The sequence below is a fragment of the Saccoglossus kowalevskii genome, chromosome 16, assembly GCF_978046115.1.
Source record: "Saccoglossus kowalevskii chromosome 16, keSacKowa6.1, whole genome shotgun sequence".
Taxonomy (NCBI): domain Eukaryota; kingdom Metazoa; phylum Hemichordata; class Enteropneusta; family Harrimaniidae; genus Saccoglossus; species Saccoglossus kowalevskii.
In genome coordinates this window covers 30,341,963-30,360,559 of record NC_140656.1, presented here as the reverse complement: position 1 = coordinate 30,360,559, position 18,597 = coordinate 30,341,963, and the positions used below count along the sequence as shown (strand labels likewise).

The window sequence follows — 18,597 nt, the reverse complement described above, 5'->3', positions numbered from 1 at the left end:
TAACTCTTGTTCTGTGTTTTACTATTTGTTCATTACAGTAACTCTTGTTCTGTGTTTTACTATTTGTTCATTTCAGTAACTCTTGCTATGTGCTTTTAGTCATTACAGTAACTCTTGCTCTGTGCTTTTGTTCATTACAGTAACCCTTAATTGCTCTGTGTTTTACTATTTGTTCATTACAGTAACCCTTAATTGCTCTGTGTTTTACTATTTGTTCATTACAGTAACTCTTGCTCTGTGTTTTACTATTTGGTCATTACAGTAACTCTTGCTATGTGCTTTTGGTCATTACAGTAACTCTTGCTCTGTGTTTTACTATTTGTTCATTACAGTAACTCTTGTTCTGTGTTTTACTATTTGTTCATTTCAGTAACTCTTGCTATGTGCTTTTGGTCATTACAGTAACTCTTGCTCTGTGTTTTACTATTTGTTCATTACAGTAACTCTTGCTCTGTTTTATTTGTTCCTTGCAGTAACTCCTGCTCTGTGTTTGTTCATTACAGTAACTCTTGCTCTGTGTTTGTTCATTACAGTAACTCCTGCTCTGTGTTTGTTCATTACAGTAACTCCTGCTCTGTGTTTGTTCATTACAGTAACTCCTGCTCTGTGTTTGTTCATTACAGTAACTCCTGCTCTGTGTTTGTTCATTACAGTAACTCCTGCTCTGTGTCTGTTCATTACAGTAACTCCTGCTCTGTGTCTGTTCCTTACAGTAACTCCTGCTCTGTATCTGTTCATTACAGTAACTCTTGCTCTGTGTTTGTTCATTACAGTAACTCTTGCTCTGTGTTTTACTATTTGTTCATTACAGTAACTCTTGCTCTGTTTTATTTGTTCATTTCAGTAACTCCTGCTCTGTGTTTGTTCATTACAGTAACTCTTGCTCTGTGTTTGTTCATTACAGTAACTCTTGCTCTGTGTTTGTTCATTACAGTAACTCCTGCTCTGTGTTTGTTCATTACAGTAACTCCTGCTCTGTGTTTGTTCATTACAGTAACTCCTGCTCTGTGTCTGTTCATTACAGTAACTCCTGCTCTGTGTCTGTTCATTACAGTAACTCCTGCTCTGTATCTGTTCATTACAGTAACTCTTGCTCTGTGTTTGTTCATTACAGTAACTCTTGCTCTGTGTTTGTTCATTACAGTAACTCTTGCTCTGTGTGTGTTCATTACAGTAACTCTTCCTCTGTGTTTGTTCATTACAGTAGCTCTTGCTCTGTGTTTGTTCATTACAGTAACTCTTGCTCTGTGTTTGTTCATTACAGTAACTCTTGCTCTGTGTTTGTTCATTACAGTAACTCCTGCTCTGTGTTTGTTCATTACAGTAACTCTTGCTCTGTGTTTGTTCATTACAGTAACTCTTGCTCTGTGCTTTTGTTTATTACAGTAACCCTTGCCCTGTGTTTTACTATTTGTTCATTACAGTAACCTTTGCTCTGTGTTTTACTATATGTTCATTACAGTAACTCTTGTTCTGTGTTTTACTATTTGTTCATTGCAGTAACTCTTGCTCTGTGCTTTTGTTCATTACAGTAACTCTTGCTCTGTGCTTTTGTTTATTACAGTAACCCTTGCTCTGTGTTTTACTATTTGTTCATTACAGTAACCCTTGCTCTGTGTTTTACTATTTGTTCATTACAGTAACTCTTGTTCTGTGTTTTACTATTTGTTCATTACAGTAACTCTTGCTCTGTGTTTGTTCATTACAGTAACTCCTGCTCTGTGTTTGTTCATTACAGTAACTCTTGCTGTGTTTGTTCATTACAGTAACACTTGCTCTGTGTTTGTTCATTACAGTAACTCCTGCTCTGTGTTTGTTCAGTACAGTAACTCTTGCTCTGTGTTTGTTCATTACAGTAACTCCTGCTCTGTGTTTGTTCATTACAGTAACTCCTGCTCTGTGTTTGTTCATTACAGTAACTCCTGCTCTGTGTCTGTTCATTACAGTAACTCTTGCTCTGTATCTGTTCATTACAGTAACTCTTGCTCTGTGTTTGTTCATTACAGTAACTCTTGCTCTGTGTTTGTTCATTACAGTAACTCTTGCTCTGTGTTTGTTCATTACAGTAACTCTTGCTCTGTGTTTTACTATTTGTTCATTACAGTAACTCTTGCTCTGTTTTATTTGTTCATTGCAGTAACTCCTGCTCTGTGTTTGTTCATTACAGTAACCCTTGCTCTGTGTTTGTTCATTACAGTAACTCCTGCTCTGTGTTTGTTCATTACAGTAACTCTTGCTCTGTGTTTGTTCATTACAGTAACTCTTGCTCTGTGTTTGTTCATTACAGTAACTCCTGCTCTGTGTTTGTTCATTACAGTAACTCCTGCTCTGTGTTTGTTCATTACAGTAACTCTTGCTCTGTGTTTGTTCATTACAGTAACTCCTGCTCTGTGTTTGTTCATTACAGTAACTCCTGCTCTGTGTTTGTTCATTACAGTAACTCCTGCTCTGTGTCTGTTCATTACAGTAACTCCTGCTCTGTGTCTGTTCATTACAGTAACTCCTGCTCTGTATCTGTTCATTACAGTAACTCTTGCTCTGTGTTTGTTCATCGCAGTAACTCTTGCTCTGTGTTTGTTCATCGCAGTAACTCTTGCTCTGTGTTTGTTCATTACAGTAACTCTTTGCTCTGTGTTTGTTCATTACAGTAACTCTTTGCTCTGTGTTTGTTCATTACAGTAACTCTTGCTCTGTGTTTGTTCATTACAGTAACCCTTGCTCTGTGTTTGTTCATTACAGTAACTCTTGCTCTGTGTTTGTTCATTACAGTAACTCCTGCTCTGTGTTTGTTCATTACAGTAACTCCTGCTCTGTGTCTGCTCATTACAGTAACTCCTGCTCTGTGTCTGTTCATTACAGTAACTCCTGCTCTGTGTCTGTTCATTACAGTAACTCCTGCTCTGTATCTGTTCATTACAGTAACTCTTGCTCTGTGTTTGTTCATTACAGTAACTCTTGCTCTGTGTTTTACTATTTGTTCATTACAGTAACTCTTGCTCTGTGTTTTACTATTTGTTCATTACAGTAACCCTTGCCCTGTGTTTTACTATTTGTTCATTACAGTAACCTTTGCTCTGTGTTTTACTATTTGTTCATTACAGTAACTCTTGTTCTGTGTTTTACTATTTGTTCATTGCAGTAACTCTTGCTCTGTGCTTTTGTTCATTACAGTAACTCTTGCTCTGTGCTTTTGTTTATTACAGTAAACCTTGCTCTGTGTTTTACTATTTGTTCATTACAGTAACCCTTGCTCTGTGTTTTACTATTTGTTCATTACAGTAACTCTTGTTCTGTGTTTTACTATTTGTTCATTACAGTAACTCTTGCTCTGTTTGTTCATTACAGTAACTCTTGCTCTGTGTTTTACTATTTGTTCATTACAGTAACTCTTGCTCTGTTTTATTTGTTCATTGCAGTAACTCCTGCTCTGTGTTTGTTCATTACAGTAACCCTTGCTCTGTGTTTGTTCATTACAGTAACTCCTGCTCTGTGTTTGTTCATTACAGTAACTCTTGCTCTGTGTTTGTTCATTACAGTAACTCTTGCTCTGTGTTTGTTCATTACAGTAACTCCTGCTCTGTGTTTGTTCATTACAGTAACTCTTGCTCTGTGTTTGTTCATTACAGTAACTCTTGCTCTGTGTTTGTTCATTACAGTAACTCCTGCTCTGTGTTTGTTCATTACAGTAACTCCTGCTCTGTGTTTGTTCATTACAGTAACTCCTGCTCTGTGTCTGTTCATTACAGTAACTCCTGCTCTGTGTCTGTTCATTACAGTAACTCCTGCTCTGTGTCTGTTCATTACAGTAACTCCTGCTCTGTATCTGTTCATTACAGTAACTCTTGCTCTGTGTTTGTTCATTACAGTAACTCTTGCTCTGTGTTTGTTCATCGCAGTAACTCTTGCTCTGTGTTTGTTCATTACAGTAACTCTTTGCTCTGTGTTTGTTCATTACAGTAACTCTTTGCTCTGTGTTTGTTCATTACAGTAACTCTTGCTCTGTGTTTGTTCATTACAGTAACTCTTGCTCTGTGTTTGTTCATTACAGTAACTCTTGCTCTGTGTTTGTTCATTACAGTAACTCTTGCTCTGTGTTTGTTCATTACAGTAACTCTTGCTCTGTGTTTTACTATTTGTTCATTACAGTAACCCTTGCCCTGTGTTTTACTATTTGTTCATTACAGTAACCTTTGCTCTGTGTTTTACTATTTGTTCATTACAGTAACTCTTGTTCTGTGTTTTACTATTTGTTCATTGCAGTAACTCTTGCTCTGTGCTTTTGTTTATTACAGTAAACCTTGCTCTGTGTTTTACTATTTGTTCATTACAGTAACCCTTGCTCTGTGTTTTACTATTTGTTCATTACAGTAACTCTTGTTCTGTGTTTTACTATTTGTTCATTACAGTAACTCTTGCTCTGTGTTTTACTATTTTGTCATTACAGTAATTTTTGCTGTTTTACTATTTGTTCATTTCAGTAACTCTTGCTCTGTGTTTTACTATTTGTTCATTGCAGTAACTCTTGTTCTGTGTTTTACTATTTGTTCATTTCAGTAACTCTTGCTATGTGCTTTTGGTCATTACAGTAACTCTTGCTCTGTGTTTTACTATTTGTTCATTACAGTAGCTCTTGCTCTGTTTTATTTGTTCATTGCAGTAACTCTTGCTCTGTGTTTGTTCATTACAGTAACTCATGCTCTGTGTTTGTTCATTACAGTAACTTCTGCTCTGTGTCTGTTCATTACAGTAACTCTTGCTCTGTGTTTGTTCATTACAGTAACTCTTGCTCTGTGTTTGTTCATTACAGTAACTCTTGCTCTGTGTTTGTTCATTACAGTAACTCTTGCTCTGTGTTTGTTCATTACAGTAACTCTTGCTCTGTGTTTGTTCATTACAGTAACTCTTGCTCTGTGTTTGTTCATTACATTAACTCTTGCTCTGTGTTTGTTCATTACATTAACTCTTGCTCTGTGTTTGTTCATTACAGTAACTCTTGCTCTGTGTTTTACTATTTGTTCATTGCAGTAACTCTTGCTCTGTGCTTTTGTTCATTACAGTAACTCTTGCTCTGTGCTTTTGTTTATTACAGTAAACCTTGCTCTGTGTTTTACTATTTGTTCATTACAGTAACCCTTGCTCTGTGTTTTACTATTTGTTCATTACAGTAACTCTTGTTCTGTGTTTTACTATTTGTTCATTACAGTAACTCTTGCTCTGTGTTTTACTATTTGGTCATTACAGTAATTTTTGCTGTTTTACTATTTGTTCATTTCAGTAACTCTTGCTCTGTGTTTTACTATTTGTTCATTGCAGTAACTCTTGTTCTGTGTTTTACTATTTGTTCATTTCAGTAACTCTTGCTATGTGCTTTTGGTCATTACAGTAACTCTTGCTCTGTGTTTTACTATTTGTTCATTACAGTAGCTCTTGCTCTGTTTTATTTGTTCATTGCAGTAACTCTTGCTCTGTGTCTGTTCATTACAGTAACTCCTGCTCTGTGTCTGTTCATTACAGTAACTCTTGCTCTGTGTTTGTTCATTACAGTAACTCTTGCTCTGTGTTTGTTCATTACAGTAACTCTTGCTCTGTGTTTGTTCATTACAGTAACTCTTGCTCTGTGTTTGTTCATTACAGTAACTCTTGCTCTGTGTTTGTTCATTACAGTAACTCTTGCTCTGTGTTTGTTCATTACAGTAACTCTTGCTCTGTGTTTGTTCATTACAGTAACTCTTGCTCTGTGTTTGTTCATTACAGTAACTCTTGCTCTGTGTTTGTTCATTACAGTAACTTTTGCTCTGTGTTTGTTCATTACAGTAACTCTTGCTCTGTGTTTGTTCATTGCAGTAACTCCTGCTCTGTGTTTGTTTATTACAGCTATTGATAATGTACTACAGTTACCATCTCAGTCACTGAAATTATTGGATCAGTTATCACACATACCAGCTACTCAACTCATGAGTTTTGCTGATGTTATTGTGGCAAGTTTACCCAAGATGTTGACAACTGATATGCCAAGGAAAGTTCAAACCTTGGTCATTGAACTTTGGGGGATATTAAATACTATTATGCCAAGAAGGTAACTATACAATGAAACCTGTTTGGACAGTAAATTGTTTGGTCTAAAACATTGTAAGGAATTGTTAGCCAGTGTTAGAGATAAGGGGCTCGAACCAGTGTTTTACTATGAACTGTCACTGTTCAGATGAAAACAATACATGGTTCATGCCCTGTAGCAGTGAAGTAATTCTGTGATATCCAACTGATGCATATGAGTGAAAACAATGTCAATGTGTAGTCATTTATTATTTAGAACATATATCCAAAAGAGTATTTGCCATTAATGTTGAAAAATATAATTGTACGACTGTATAGGTGACTTTAGGCACAAACAAAAATGTTTTGGCCTCTGATTTTCTTTTTATTTACTTATTTTGTTTATAAATTTTTATTTTTATTTTTTTTTGCCAAATTACAAATTGTACATTGTGCCTAATTTGCATGTTAATTACCATAAAGTTTTGCATACTAATTAGTATCTTTGTTTGTTCAGAAATACTAGTTGTCCATTAACTTATTCGTGTACAATGTCATGTTTTAAAATAATTCATAATAGATCTTCAAAATAGTAACTTAAAGTGAGGGAGTCGTAACCTGCGCAAGCGTTAGATGTCCATAGCATGTCACTGTTTACAAACAGGTGTCTACCCATGAGCTTTTGCATTTTGTTTGCGTGTATTGTTATCGTTGCTTGGGACTCAATTCCTGCGCATGCGCAGCTGACGACCCTCTCGCTTTAAAGTTAAAGCTGTATAGAAAGACTCTTTTCGGTACACGCGCGTACAGTCATCCCCTCGGTACACGCGCGTACAGTCATCCCTTCGGTACACGCGCGTACAGTCATCCCTTCGGTACACGCGCGTACAGTCATCCCTTCGGTACACGCGCGTACAGTCATCCCTTCGGTACACGCGCGTACAGTCATCCCTTCGGTACACGCGCGTACAGTCATCCCTTCGGTACACGCGCGTACAGTCATCCCTTCGGTACACGCGCGTACAGTCATCCCTTCGGTACACGCGCGTACAGTCATCCCTTCGGTACACGCGCGTACAGTCATCCCTTCGGTACACGCGCGTACAGTCATCCCTTCGGTACACGCGCGTACAGTCATCCCTTCGGTACACGCGCGTACAGTCATCCCTTCGGTACACGCGCGTACAGTCATCCCTTCGGTACACGCGCGTACAGTCATCCCTTCGGTACACGCGCGTACAGTCATCCCTTCGGTACACGCGCGTACAGTCATCCCTTCGGTACACGCGCGTACAGTCATCCCTTCGGTACACGCGCGTACAGTCATCCCTTCGGTACACGCGCGTACAGTCATCCCTTCGGTACACGCGCGTACAGTCATCCCTTCGGTACACGCGCGTACAGTCATCCCTTCGGTACACGCGCGTACAGTCATCCCTTCGGTACACGCGCGTACAGTCATCCCTTCGGTACACGCGCGTACAGTCATCCCTTCGGTACACGCGCGTACAGTCATCCCTTCGGTACACGCGCGTACAGTCATCCCTTCGGTACACGCGCGTACAGTCATCCCTTCGGTACACGCGCGTACAGTCATCCCTTCGGTACACGCGCGTACAGTCATCCCTTCGGTACACGCGCGTACAGTCATCCCTTCGGTACACGCGCGTACAGTCATCCCTTCGGTACACGCGCGTACAGTCATCCCTTCGGTACACGCGCGTACAGTCATCCCTTCGGTACACGCGCGTACAGTCATCCCTTCGGTACACGCGCGTACAGTCATCCCTTCGGTACACGCGCGTACAGTCATCCCTTCGGTACACGCGCGTACAGTCATCCCTTCGGTACACGCGCGTACAGTCATCCCTTCGGTACACGCGCGTACAGTCATCCCTTCGGTACACGCGCGTACAGTCATCCCTTCGGTACACGCGCGTACAGTCATCCCTTCGGTACACGCGCGTACAGTCATCCCTTCGGTACACGCGCGTACAGTCATCCCTTCGGTACACGCGCGTACAGTCATCCCTTCGGTACACGCGCGTACAGTCATCCCTTCGGTACACGCGCGTACAGTCATCCCTTCGGTACACGCGCGTACAGTCATCCCTTCGGTACACGCGCGTACAGTCATCCCTTCGGTACACGCGCGTACAGTCATCCCTTCGGTACACGCGCGTACAGTCATCCCTTCGGTACACGCGCGTACAGTCATCCCTTCGGTACACGCGCGTACAGTCATCCCTTCGGTACACGCGCGTACAGTCATCCCTTCGGTACACGCGCGTACAGTCATCCCTTCGGTACACGCGCGTACAGTCATCCCTTCGGTACACGCGCGTACAGTCATCCCTTCGGTACACGCGCGTACAGTCATCCCTTCGGTACACGCGCGTACAGTCATCCCTTCGGTACACGCGCGTACAGTCATCCCTTCGGTACACGCGCGTACAGTCATCCCTTCGGTACACGCGCGTACAGTCATCCATTCGGTACACACGCATACAGTCATCCATTCGATTCACACGCATACAGTCATCCATTCGATACACACACATATAGTCATCCCTTCGATACACACACATACAGTCATCCCTTTGGTACACACGCATACAGTCATCCCTTCGGTACACACACACGCATACAGTCATCCCTTTGGTACACACACATACAATGTATAGTCATCCCTTTGGTACACACGCATATAGTCATCCCTTCAGTACACACGCATACAGTCATCCCTTCGGTACACACGCATACAGTCATCTCTTCGGTACACACGCCTACAGTCATCTCTTCGGTACACCTGCATACAGTCATCCCTTCGGTACACCTGCATACAGTCATCCCTTCGGTACACCTGCATACAGTCATCCCTTCGGTACACCTGCATACAGTCATCCCTTCGGTACACACGCATACAGTCATCCCTTCGGTACACACGCATACAGTCATCTCTTCGGTACACACGCATATAGTCATCCCTTCGGTACACACGCATACAGCCATCCCTTCGGTACGCACGCATACAGCCATCCCTTCGGTACACACGCATACAGTCATCCCTTCGGTACACGCGCATACAGTCATCCCTTTGGTACACACGCATACAGTCATCCCTTCGGTACACACGCATACAGTCATCCCTTCGGTACACACGCATACAGTCATCCCTTCGGTACACACGCATACAGTCATCCCTTCGGTACACGCGCATACAGTCATCCCTTCGGTACACGCGCGTACAGTCATCCCTTCGGTACACGCGCGTACAGTCATCCCTTCGGTACACGCGCGTACAGTCATCCCTTCGGTACACGCGCGTACAGTCATCCCTTCGATACACGCGCGTACAGTCATCCCTTCGATACACGCGCGTACAGTCATCCCTTCGATACACACGCGTACAGTCATCCCTTCGATACACACGCATACAGTCATCCCTTCGATACACACACATACAGTCATCCCTTCGATACACACGCATACAATCATCCCTTTGGTACACACGCATAGTCATCCCTTCGGTACACACACACGCATACAGTCATCCCTTTGGTACACACACATACAATGTATAGTCATCCCTTTGGTACACACACATACAATGTATAGTCATCCCTTCGGTACACACGCATATAGTCATCCCTTCGGTACACGCGCATACAGTCATCCCTTCGGTACACGCGCATACAGTCATCCCTTCGGTACACGCGCATACAGTCATCCCTTCGGTACACGCGCATACAGTCATCCCTTCGGTACACGCGCATACAGTCATCCCTTCGGTATACGCGCATACAGTCATCCCTTCGGTACACGCGCATACAGTCATCCCTTCGGTACACACGCATACAGTCATCCGTTTGGTACACACGCATACAGTCATCCCTTCGGTACACACGCATACAGTCATCCGTTCGGTACACACGCATACAGTCATCCCTTCGATACACACGCATACAGTCATCCATTCGATACACACGCATACAGTCATCCATTCGATACACACGCATACAGTCATCCATTCGATACACACACATACAGTCATCCCTTCGATACACACACATACAATCATCCCTTTGGTACACACGCATACAGTCATCCCTTCGGTACACACACACGCATACAGTCATCCCTTTGGTACACACACATACAATGTATAGTCATCCCTTTGGTACACACGCATATAGTCATCCCTTCAGTACACACGCATACAGTCATCTCTTCGGTACACACGCCTACAGTCATCTCTTCGGTACACCTGCATACAGTCATCCCTTCGGTACACCTGCATACAGTCATCCCTTCGGTACACCTGCATACAGTCATCCCTTCGGTACACCTGCATACAGTCATCCCTTCGGTACACCTGCATACAGTCATCCCTTCGGTACACACGCATACAGTCATCTCTTCGGTACACACGCATATAGTCATCCCTTCGGTACACACGCATACAGCCATCCCTTCGGTACGCACACATACAGCCATCCCTTCGGTACGCACGCATACCGTCATCCCTTCGGTACTCACGCATACAGTCATCCCTTTGGTACACACGCATACAGTCATCCCTTCGGTACACACGCATACAGTCATCCCTTCGGTACACACGCATACAGTCATCCCTTCGGTACACACGCATACAGTCATCCCTTCGGTACACGCGCATACAGTCATCCCTTCGGTACACGCGCATACAGTCATCCCTTCGGTACACGCGCATACAGTCATCCCTTCGGTACACGCGCATACAGTCATCCCTTCGGTACACGCGCATACAGTCATCCCTTCGGTACACGCGCATACAGTCATCCCTTCGGTACACGCGCATACAGTCATCCCTTCGGTACACATGCATACAGTCATCCGTTCGGTACACACGCATACAGTCATCCCTTCGGTACACACGCATACAGTCATCCGTTCGGTACACACGCATACAGTCATCCGTTCGGTACACACGCATACAGTCATCCGTTCGGTACACACGCATACAGTCATCCCTTCGGTACACACGCATACAGTCATCCCTTCGGTTACACACGCATACAGTCATCCCTTCGGTACACACGCATACAGTCATCCCTTTGGTACACACACATACAGTCATCCCTTCGGTACACACACATACAGTCATCCCTTTGGTACACACACATACAGTCATCCCTTCGGTACACACGCATACAGTCATCCCTTCGGTACACGCGCATACAGTCATCCCTTCGGTACACACGCATACAGTCATCCCTTCGGTACACACACATACAGTCATCCCTTCGGTACACACGCATACAGTCATCCCTTCGGTTCACACGCATACAGTCATCTCTTCGGTACACACACATACAGTCATCCCTTCGGTACACGCGCATACAGTCATCCCTTCGGTTCACACACATACAGTCATCTCTTCGGTACACACACATACAGTCATCCCTTCGGTACACGCGCATACAGTCATGCAAATTCTGTTTCTAATTTAAAATTATGCTGCTACTGCTGCAATAAATCAACACATTGGAAGTGTTTACATTGTTTTCAGTACCTACAAATCATATTTACTTCAAAGTAGGTTGTGACCACATTGAAAATGAATTGTCACTTTCTTTATATTATCACTAATATGAGTTTATGCCTGTGAGTTACAGAAATTGAATACAAAAATTGGTAGTCACTGGACAATTTTTGAAGAAACTATTAACAGCGTCCGGATTACTTTCGGAAATTCCGTCGCGTTTTGGAAAGTTTTAATTTTCAAAACTTTTGAATATTTATTTGTGCTTTTAGGTTAGTGAGAAGGTTATAATAATTCTTCATTTCACTTTAACACTGTTTTTACACCCCTCAGACCCCTTTAAAAAGTCACTTCTGGCCATTATAATGGCCACTATTTTCTTAATGGCCAGAGTATTGACCAGAATATTTTAAGTGGCCAAAATATTTACTAGTGTTTTTAAAATGGTGGTTTTAATGACCCATGTTTTTTATACTGGTCAGAATAATTACAATTGCTTTTTAAATGATGGAGTTGATGAACATTTTTTTTTTATGGGCAGTATAATGGTCATTTTATTTTTCATTACATACATAAAATGACCAGTATTTTTGTTCATGTCTCTAAATATAATGGCCCAGAAAACAGCCTCAATATACGTGTGGGAATTTATTTTTCCCAAGTTTCACTGGCGCTTCCAAGTACACTTAAATGAAATTTCGCGAATATTGCCTCGATCCCCAGTGAAATTTCATAGTAACGCTGATGCCAGTGACTGCTGGTGGACTGCATAACCTGCGGAGTATTTAGATGGTGTTGAATCATAGGACGATTGCAGTACTGCAACTGGCACATCAAGGTATGAATTTGTAATTATTTTACCATTTTACAATGACTTCAATACAATATTAGATACTTTTGTTGTTGTTTATGTAGCAGGATAGTTTTTTGGGGCTTTCGTTTTTGTTCAGTCATGGCACACTGTGTAAGTAATGCTTCATTATTATTCATAATTGTCAAACAACAAGCTCAAGTAGGTGTTAATGAGGATTAGCTCCTATGTTTGTTAATACAAGAAAAGTATAAACAAAATTTATTTCCAACTCCTGAAATCTGCAAAAAAACATCAACGTAAATTTGTTTCCATTCATGGCAATGTTTTCAAATTATTTTAATAAAATAATTTAACTGACTGCAAAATGTTTGTTTTTTTTAAATTTTTGAAGACTATGTATATTGTTTTTTTTTTTCTCCTCAGACAATACCAGCAATAGTGTACTGTACACTGGGAAATCTAATTTAGTAATCATGTATTAACTATACATGTATATATTATGCCCATAACATCAAATACCATCCAGAATCCCTTTTTCCTGTAAACTAGTAAAGATGATATATGTCTACAGTGTGCAACAGTTCATTTTTCTTTGCGCACAAAAGAAAAAAGTAAAACTCATACTCAAAATAACTTTTAATTTAGCATGGATTTAAACTAAATTTCAATTGAATCTAATATTCTTTGCTCATCTTTGATTTGATTTGAATGAGTTGTAGAGATCAATATAAAGGGGAAGTGAATCTTAATGTATGCACCTAAGGTAGAAATAAACAGAAGACACTTATTCGTAGATTCACGTAGAGCTCTTTAGCAAAGGCTAAGAGGTCCAATACCTTAACCTATGCTAAAAAAATGTGCATGAATACAGGCTAAGAAATACTAGGTACAGAGTAAATCTGGTCAGTCCAAAGCCTTAGCACAGGCAAAACAAAACAAGCATGAACGCTTAGCTCGGCTAAAAAAACCATTGTATTTAATGTTCATTTAGAAGATTTACTACTATATTCATAACTTTTTATTTTGGTGTGCCATTTCCTGCATGACAATCAACGCTAACACATATAGAGAGATTGACTCAAGAAAAAATGTACCGATGATGAGATACTGTGCTACTTCCTGTTATTCTGCAATTTGCACTTTCTGAATTTGCTTTGGTATTGTTTTATAGCTGTAGAACTAACCTTCCTACTTACTCTTACTGAGCACTCATAGTTAAAATTTCTGAAGATTTTGCCTATTCTTAATAAGTTTGGGCGTTCCTTACCCCGTGCTAACCATTGTTTCCTTCTGTGCATGAACTCAAACATATGAGATTAGCTTAAATCTTAGCCCGTACTTTGTGTAGCATGAACACTACTTTTGAAGATACAGGGGGCAAATGGGCGAGACTTAAACAAAATATAATGAAGGTGTAATATGCAGTCAGTAAATGTCCTAGGCATTTCTGGGTCAGCCAAATTGATCATGGGTACTCTTGCTCAACTTGGACAAAAAAATATTTAGTCTATATAATGTTACTTAAATCATAGACCTTAGAGAACAGGGACATGCTACTGTGGCTACCCCTTTCATGTAACCTTAGTTATAATCCCCCTACCCAAATTAACACCTTAGAGAAACTGATGATAAATCTATGTCAACACCACTGTTACATCCTCTCCTGTTTCATAAGCCAAACATGGCTGCCAGGGTGTAGCTACACAAAATGAGACAATTTTGTGGTTGGAATATAATCAGAAAAATTAAATTTGATCAAAACTTGAATAGCCAAGTCCATTCTATTGATGCGAGTGAAACTAAAAATTAACAATTTTTATTCCACTATGAAATCAGGAAAGGGAAACAAAAATGGTAAGTTTTCTCTGCAAGGAAACAAAACTGCCTAAAAGTAAACAATGACCTGTGGAAATTTGTGTCATTATAACAAGTGGATTTTTCATCATATTTAGAACAGATATAGCATAGTGCACTTGTTATACACTGACTAATGGGAATACTAGTAAAAACTGTTTCAGATGTATAAATCTTCTAGGTACATGTATATGTATTAATGAGATTATACAGGAGGTTATAACCCACATTGCACATTGTCTCAGACAGAAGTTGCATGACCCAGTTTTCTAAGGTCATGCTTAAATCATAACCATCTGAATACCATTATTTCACTTTTCAAACTAAACTGTTTTTATATTTTTAATATCATTTTTTTGATTTTGAAAAAAAAATATAGAAACAATATTACACTTAACATAATTACTCTATTAGCAGCACATGCACTTAGGTAATTTACAGGGATCTTCAATGGTCGAAATATGTAATATTTTCATGATTTAGTATCCACAAATGTAATTTTAGAGCAAATATGGTATTGTATTGGATCATAATTATAATACAATTATTTATTTTGTGAAAGTACCTGGGGATCGATGAAGTTGTACATGCATGGTGGCATTCCCATTGTGGAGGGACTCTATAATTTTGTATGTACACAGCTTCCTACTTTGAAAGACAAAATCATGCAGCTGCATTGTTACATAACTTTCTTTTGTCTCTTGTAGGAAGTTAAATCCCCCTATTGTTCTCAGAAATTAGGTTCCCAAGTACAGCAATGTACTGTCCACAGAGGGACTGTGTACTGTCCTAGTCTCTCAAGAGACAAACTGTGTGTATATATGGCACAACCCCTAATATATTCGGTTAGGAAACAATTTGATGTTATTCTGTTTTATTTGATATTTATATTTTTTCAATCAGAATGTACCGGGTATCATCTTTTTGGAAGTATATCTGAGTTGCATAGGGGAAAAATTGACATATCACAAGATGTCATTTTATCCACATTGTTATTAGTGAGGACAGAAATATGCCAAAATACACAGACACCACAAATTTTTGTTTACAAAATTGATTACAAAGTGTCTTAATTAAAAACTGGTCATTGTAAGCTAATAGCAATCTGAATTATTTTTTGCAGATAATGACAATTTAAAAAAAGGAAATACTATATAAATGGAACGTAAGAAGTTGAAGAACCAGAATTTATGGACGTTAAGGGAAAAAAAAAGTTTAACCAGTATTGATGGATGCAATGGTTTAGCATTTGCATGTTTATCAGTTTTACATTTGCACACAGATTTTGAAAGTTCCAAGTGTGTAGAGTTACTCATGGAACTATAGTTCCATGAGTTACTGTACATTCCTTTTTTTATGTTTTCCCTCAAATAAAAGTGACATCTTTCAACTGGTATTTCATGATTTTCAGCTATCTTATATAGTTCTTCTTGCTGACCCTTTTGTACACACCCACACTCACTCCACAATCTTTCATCTTCTTAATAATAATTAACAGGAAAATATTATTGAAAAAATCCTGTAGAGATCAAAAACATGAACAAATTTGACACGCCTACATCTTTGAGAAAAAATATTTTACACTAGAAAAAGAATAGCACAAAAACAAAGAGGAGAAAAAACATTTTGCACAGCCCCCTCCTTAAGCTAATCGCCTCTCAAGAAAACTTGATGAATATCTGGAGGAGTATGACATTGCAAACCTAAAATATTATTATCCACTAAAACAGTCTGTATGGCTGTGCACTACATCATGATTTTTAAAAAACAAAACAAAATATTGCTTACATATTCTTGTTTTGTCTAATGTTTTCATTAATTATCCAATTTCTGTACTTTATGTGTTTGTACACTGAGCTGAATAATTAAGATGATGTTTTGAAGCACAGTGATAGAGGGACTGTGTTTGAAGCAATGTTTTAACCCCCCCCCCTCACCACCCCCCACCCCCATATGACATTTTTACTTTGCAAAGCTGTACCTCCCAGATCTTTAGTTGTTTATGCATAGATGGTCTTTGGTTATAAATTATTTACTTTCCAGTCATTTTTGAAGTGTAAACCTTTGTCATACTTTCTGCTGTGTTGACTTCCTGTCACTATGCTTTTGTTTCCCTTTGGTTAGCTAAACATATGAACGCTTGTTGAAAATCACACTTGGAAGTAAGAGTTTCTAATGGAATAGCAAGCAATCTAATCTATTCCTGAAATTGTTAAATTATATATAGTGTTATTTGAAAATGTCAAAATAAACTTCTAGGAATCTGTTATTCAGTTCAAAAAATAAACTGGTTGCATGCAGAATCTCAGAGAAACAATTGCATGTACATGCAGGAATGGTCGGATGTTGCAGCAGCAGAAGTTTGGGCCTGGACATTCCAGTCACATTTTTAAAATGATTTTAAATAATGTACGTATTCTTAACAAACTGTTACATGAGAGGGGGCAGAGCATGAAATAATATTTTAGTTTTGGAAACTATGCAAAGATGTGTGTTCAGTAATTCAATACCTTTGATGAGCCATTATTAATAGCACACATTAGGTTAGATTTGAATAGATTCCTAGTAAGATTGGTGCATTCTTAATTCAAAAAAACTTAAAAAGTTTTAATACTACTAAATTATACATATGTTTGATATAATTTATTGTAAAACATTATTGTTGTTGTGAAAATAGTTTCATACAAAACGGTGAAAATTTGCCAAAATCCTTATATGTGTTGCCAGTGATATGCTAGTTTCCATTGTTATTTAAATGTACTCATCAGGGAGGTAATCCATTACAAAACATCACTAATCCACAGTAGTCTGGTTTCAGGCTACACCAAGTCATAGTCATAAGAGGGACTTTGACCAAGTACAGGCTAAGATATAAGTGAATCCCAAATGTTTGCTTATCAGCTATACCCAATTGTGTTCACTCACAGGAGGGCCCAACAATTATAGCACAGGCCACAGTGTTGAGGGTCTGTGCACTGGCTAACAACACCCAAACTTGTTTCCCAAGGGAGGCAGCAATTATGAACAAACAATTAAACAGCAATGGTACAGTTCTATAACTACACTGTTAACCTAAATAAACCAACCACAAATTATCGAAACCACCATATATTTTTCTCCCTTAAAGGCCCAATTCACTTGCCCTGGGCAAGTGTGAATTGGAGGTGTGGCTATTCTAATGCATGGTATTAAACACTTGCATAGCCTATGACGCATCCTGTTTCAGCGGTCCAACATCACGTGACTTTGATTGACAGTAGTAATTATTCAAGATGAGTCGCGCATCCCTTTCCCCGGTTCATGTTTTTTACTTTTATCCGCCAAAATCTCAGCTCGTACACTATTTATTGTCATAAATACTACACACAGTCACTGCTGTGATATTCATAGTCACATGCATCCACTTTGGCACGACATAATAGACATGTAAGTTCGAGAAAACGCGTTTTTACTGGAGCTTGGCTGGAGCTGTTTACTACAGCAGGACAAGCAAGGAAATAATCCCTGTTGTTTAGGAGCGTATTTAAAGTATACCTGGGCCTTTAATATTTTTTTTTTTTCATTCCTTTTCCATGTTTTATTGATTTATAATGCTTATTTTTTTTATTAATATCATCACCAGTTTTTTCAATTGTTTTTTTTTTTAAACCATTGTGGTGCTTCCGATACTAGTTTGCTGATAGTTGTTAGAAGGGAATTTTTGTGATGTTGATTGGTACACTCAAAAGCAATATCACATGTGCAATTTACGTTACACTCCAAAACGGCATGCGTGCGCATGCGAAACACCATATCTTCGACTTCTGGGGAAGTCGTCAACTAGTATCCCACCAGTCATTAATTACTCCGTACACGCTTCCACACTGATTGGGTCGCTGTAGTAGAGCATACAACAACGCCAATTTAGTTTGCTGTCTACAACCACAGGGGCTTGTCGACTGAGCGCGAAAGCCCCTTGGCGAGCGCGAAAGCCCCTTGGCGAGTCGACAAGCCCCTGTGTCTACAACATGCACTAATAAAACTCTGCATTCTGTAACACCGTTATATACTGTTCCTGTGCATCCAAATAAATCGGTCTGTCTACGCTCGTGTTCCAGTGCACTTCGCTTCATAAATTAGAATGAAACATGTCAGCAGCAGAAATTTTGCGTTCGTAAACAGCGCCCCTTAGCCCGTGCTAAGGACTGGCCCTCCCAATGCATGGATGCAATTGGGTCTAGTCATGGAACTATAAAGGGGTTTATAGTTCCATGGTCTAGTCAAAACATCAGCTAAAATCTTAGCCAGTACTTCATGTAGCATGAACACTATTATTGTACAGCATTATAATACCGTGAACAAACAAACATGCCATTCACTGCTAAGTCAGCTA

General features: G+C 39.8%; 2 protein-coding genes across 2 annotated transcripts in view; one reads left to right on the top strand and one right to left on the bottom strand.

Moving 5' to 3' along the window:
- LOC102803033 (uncharacterized) overlaps nt 1-18,597 on the bottom strand; it is a 223,480-nt gene that overhangs the window by 183,819 nt on the left and 21,064 nt on the right. The gene's annotated exons all lie outside the window — the stretch shown is intronic.
- Nucleotides 1-18,597, top strand: part of LOC102803359 (integrator complex subunit 2-like) — a 70,972-nt gene that overhangs the window by 39,935 nt on the left and 12,440 nt on the right. Inside the window, exon 15 of the mRNA XM_085491343.1 lies at nt 5,875-6,076. Coding sequence (XP_085347469.1) covers nt 5,875-6,076 — 202 coding nt within the window. The remainder of the gene's footprint in view (nt 1-5,874; nt 6,077-18,597) is intronic.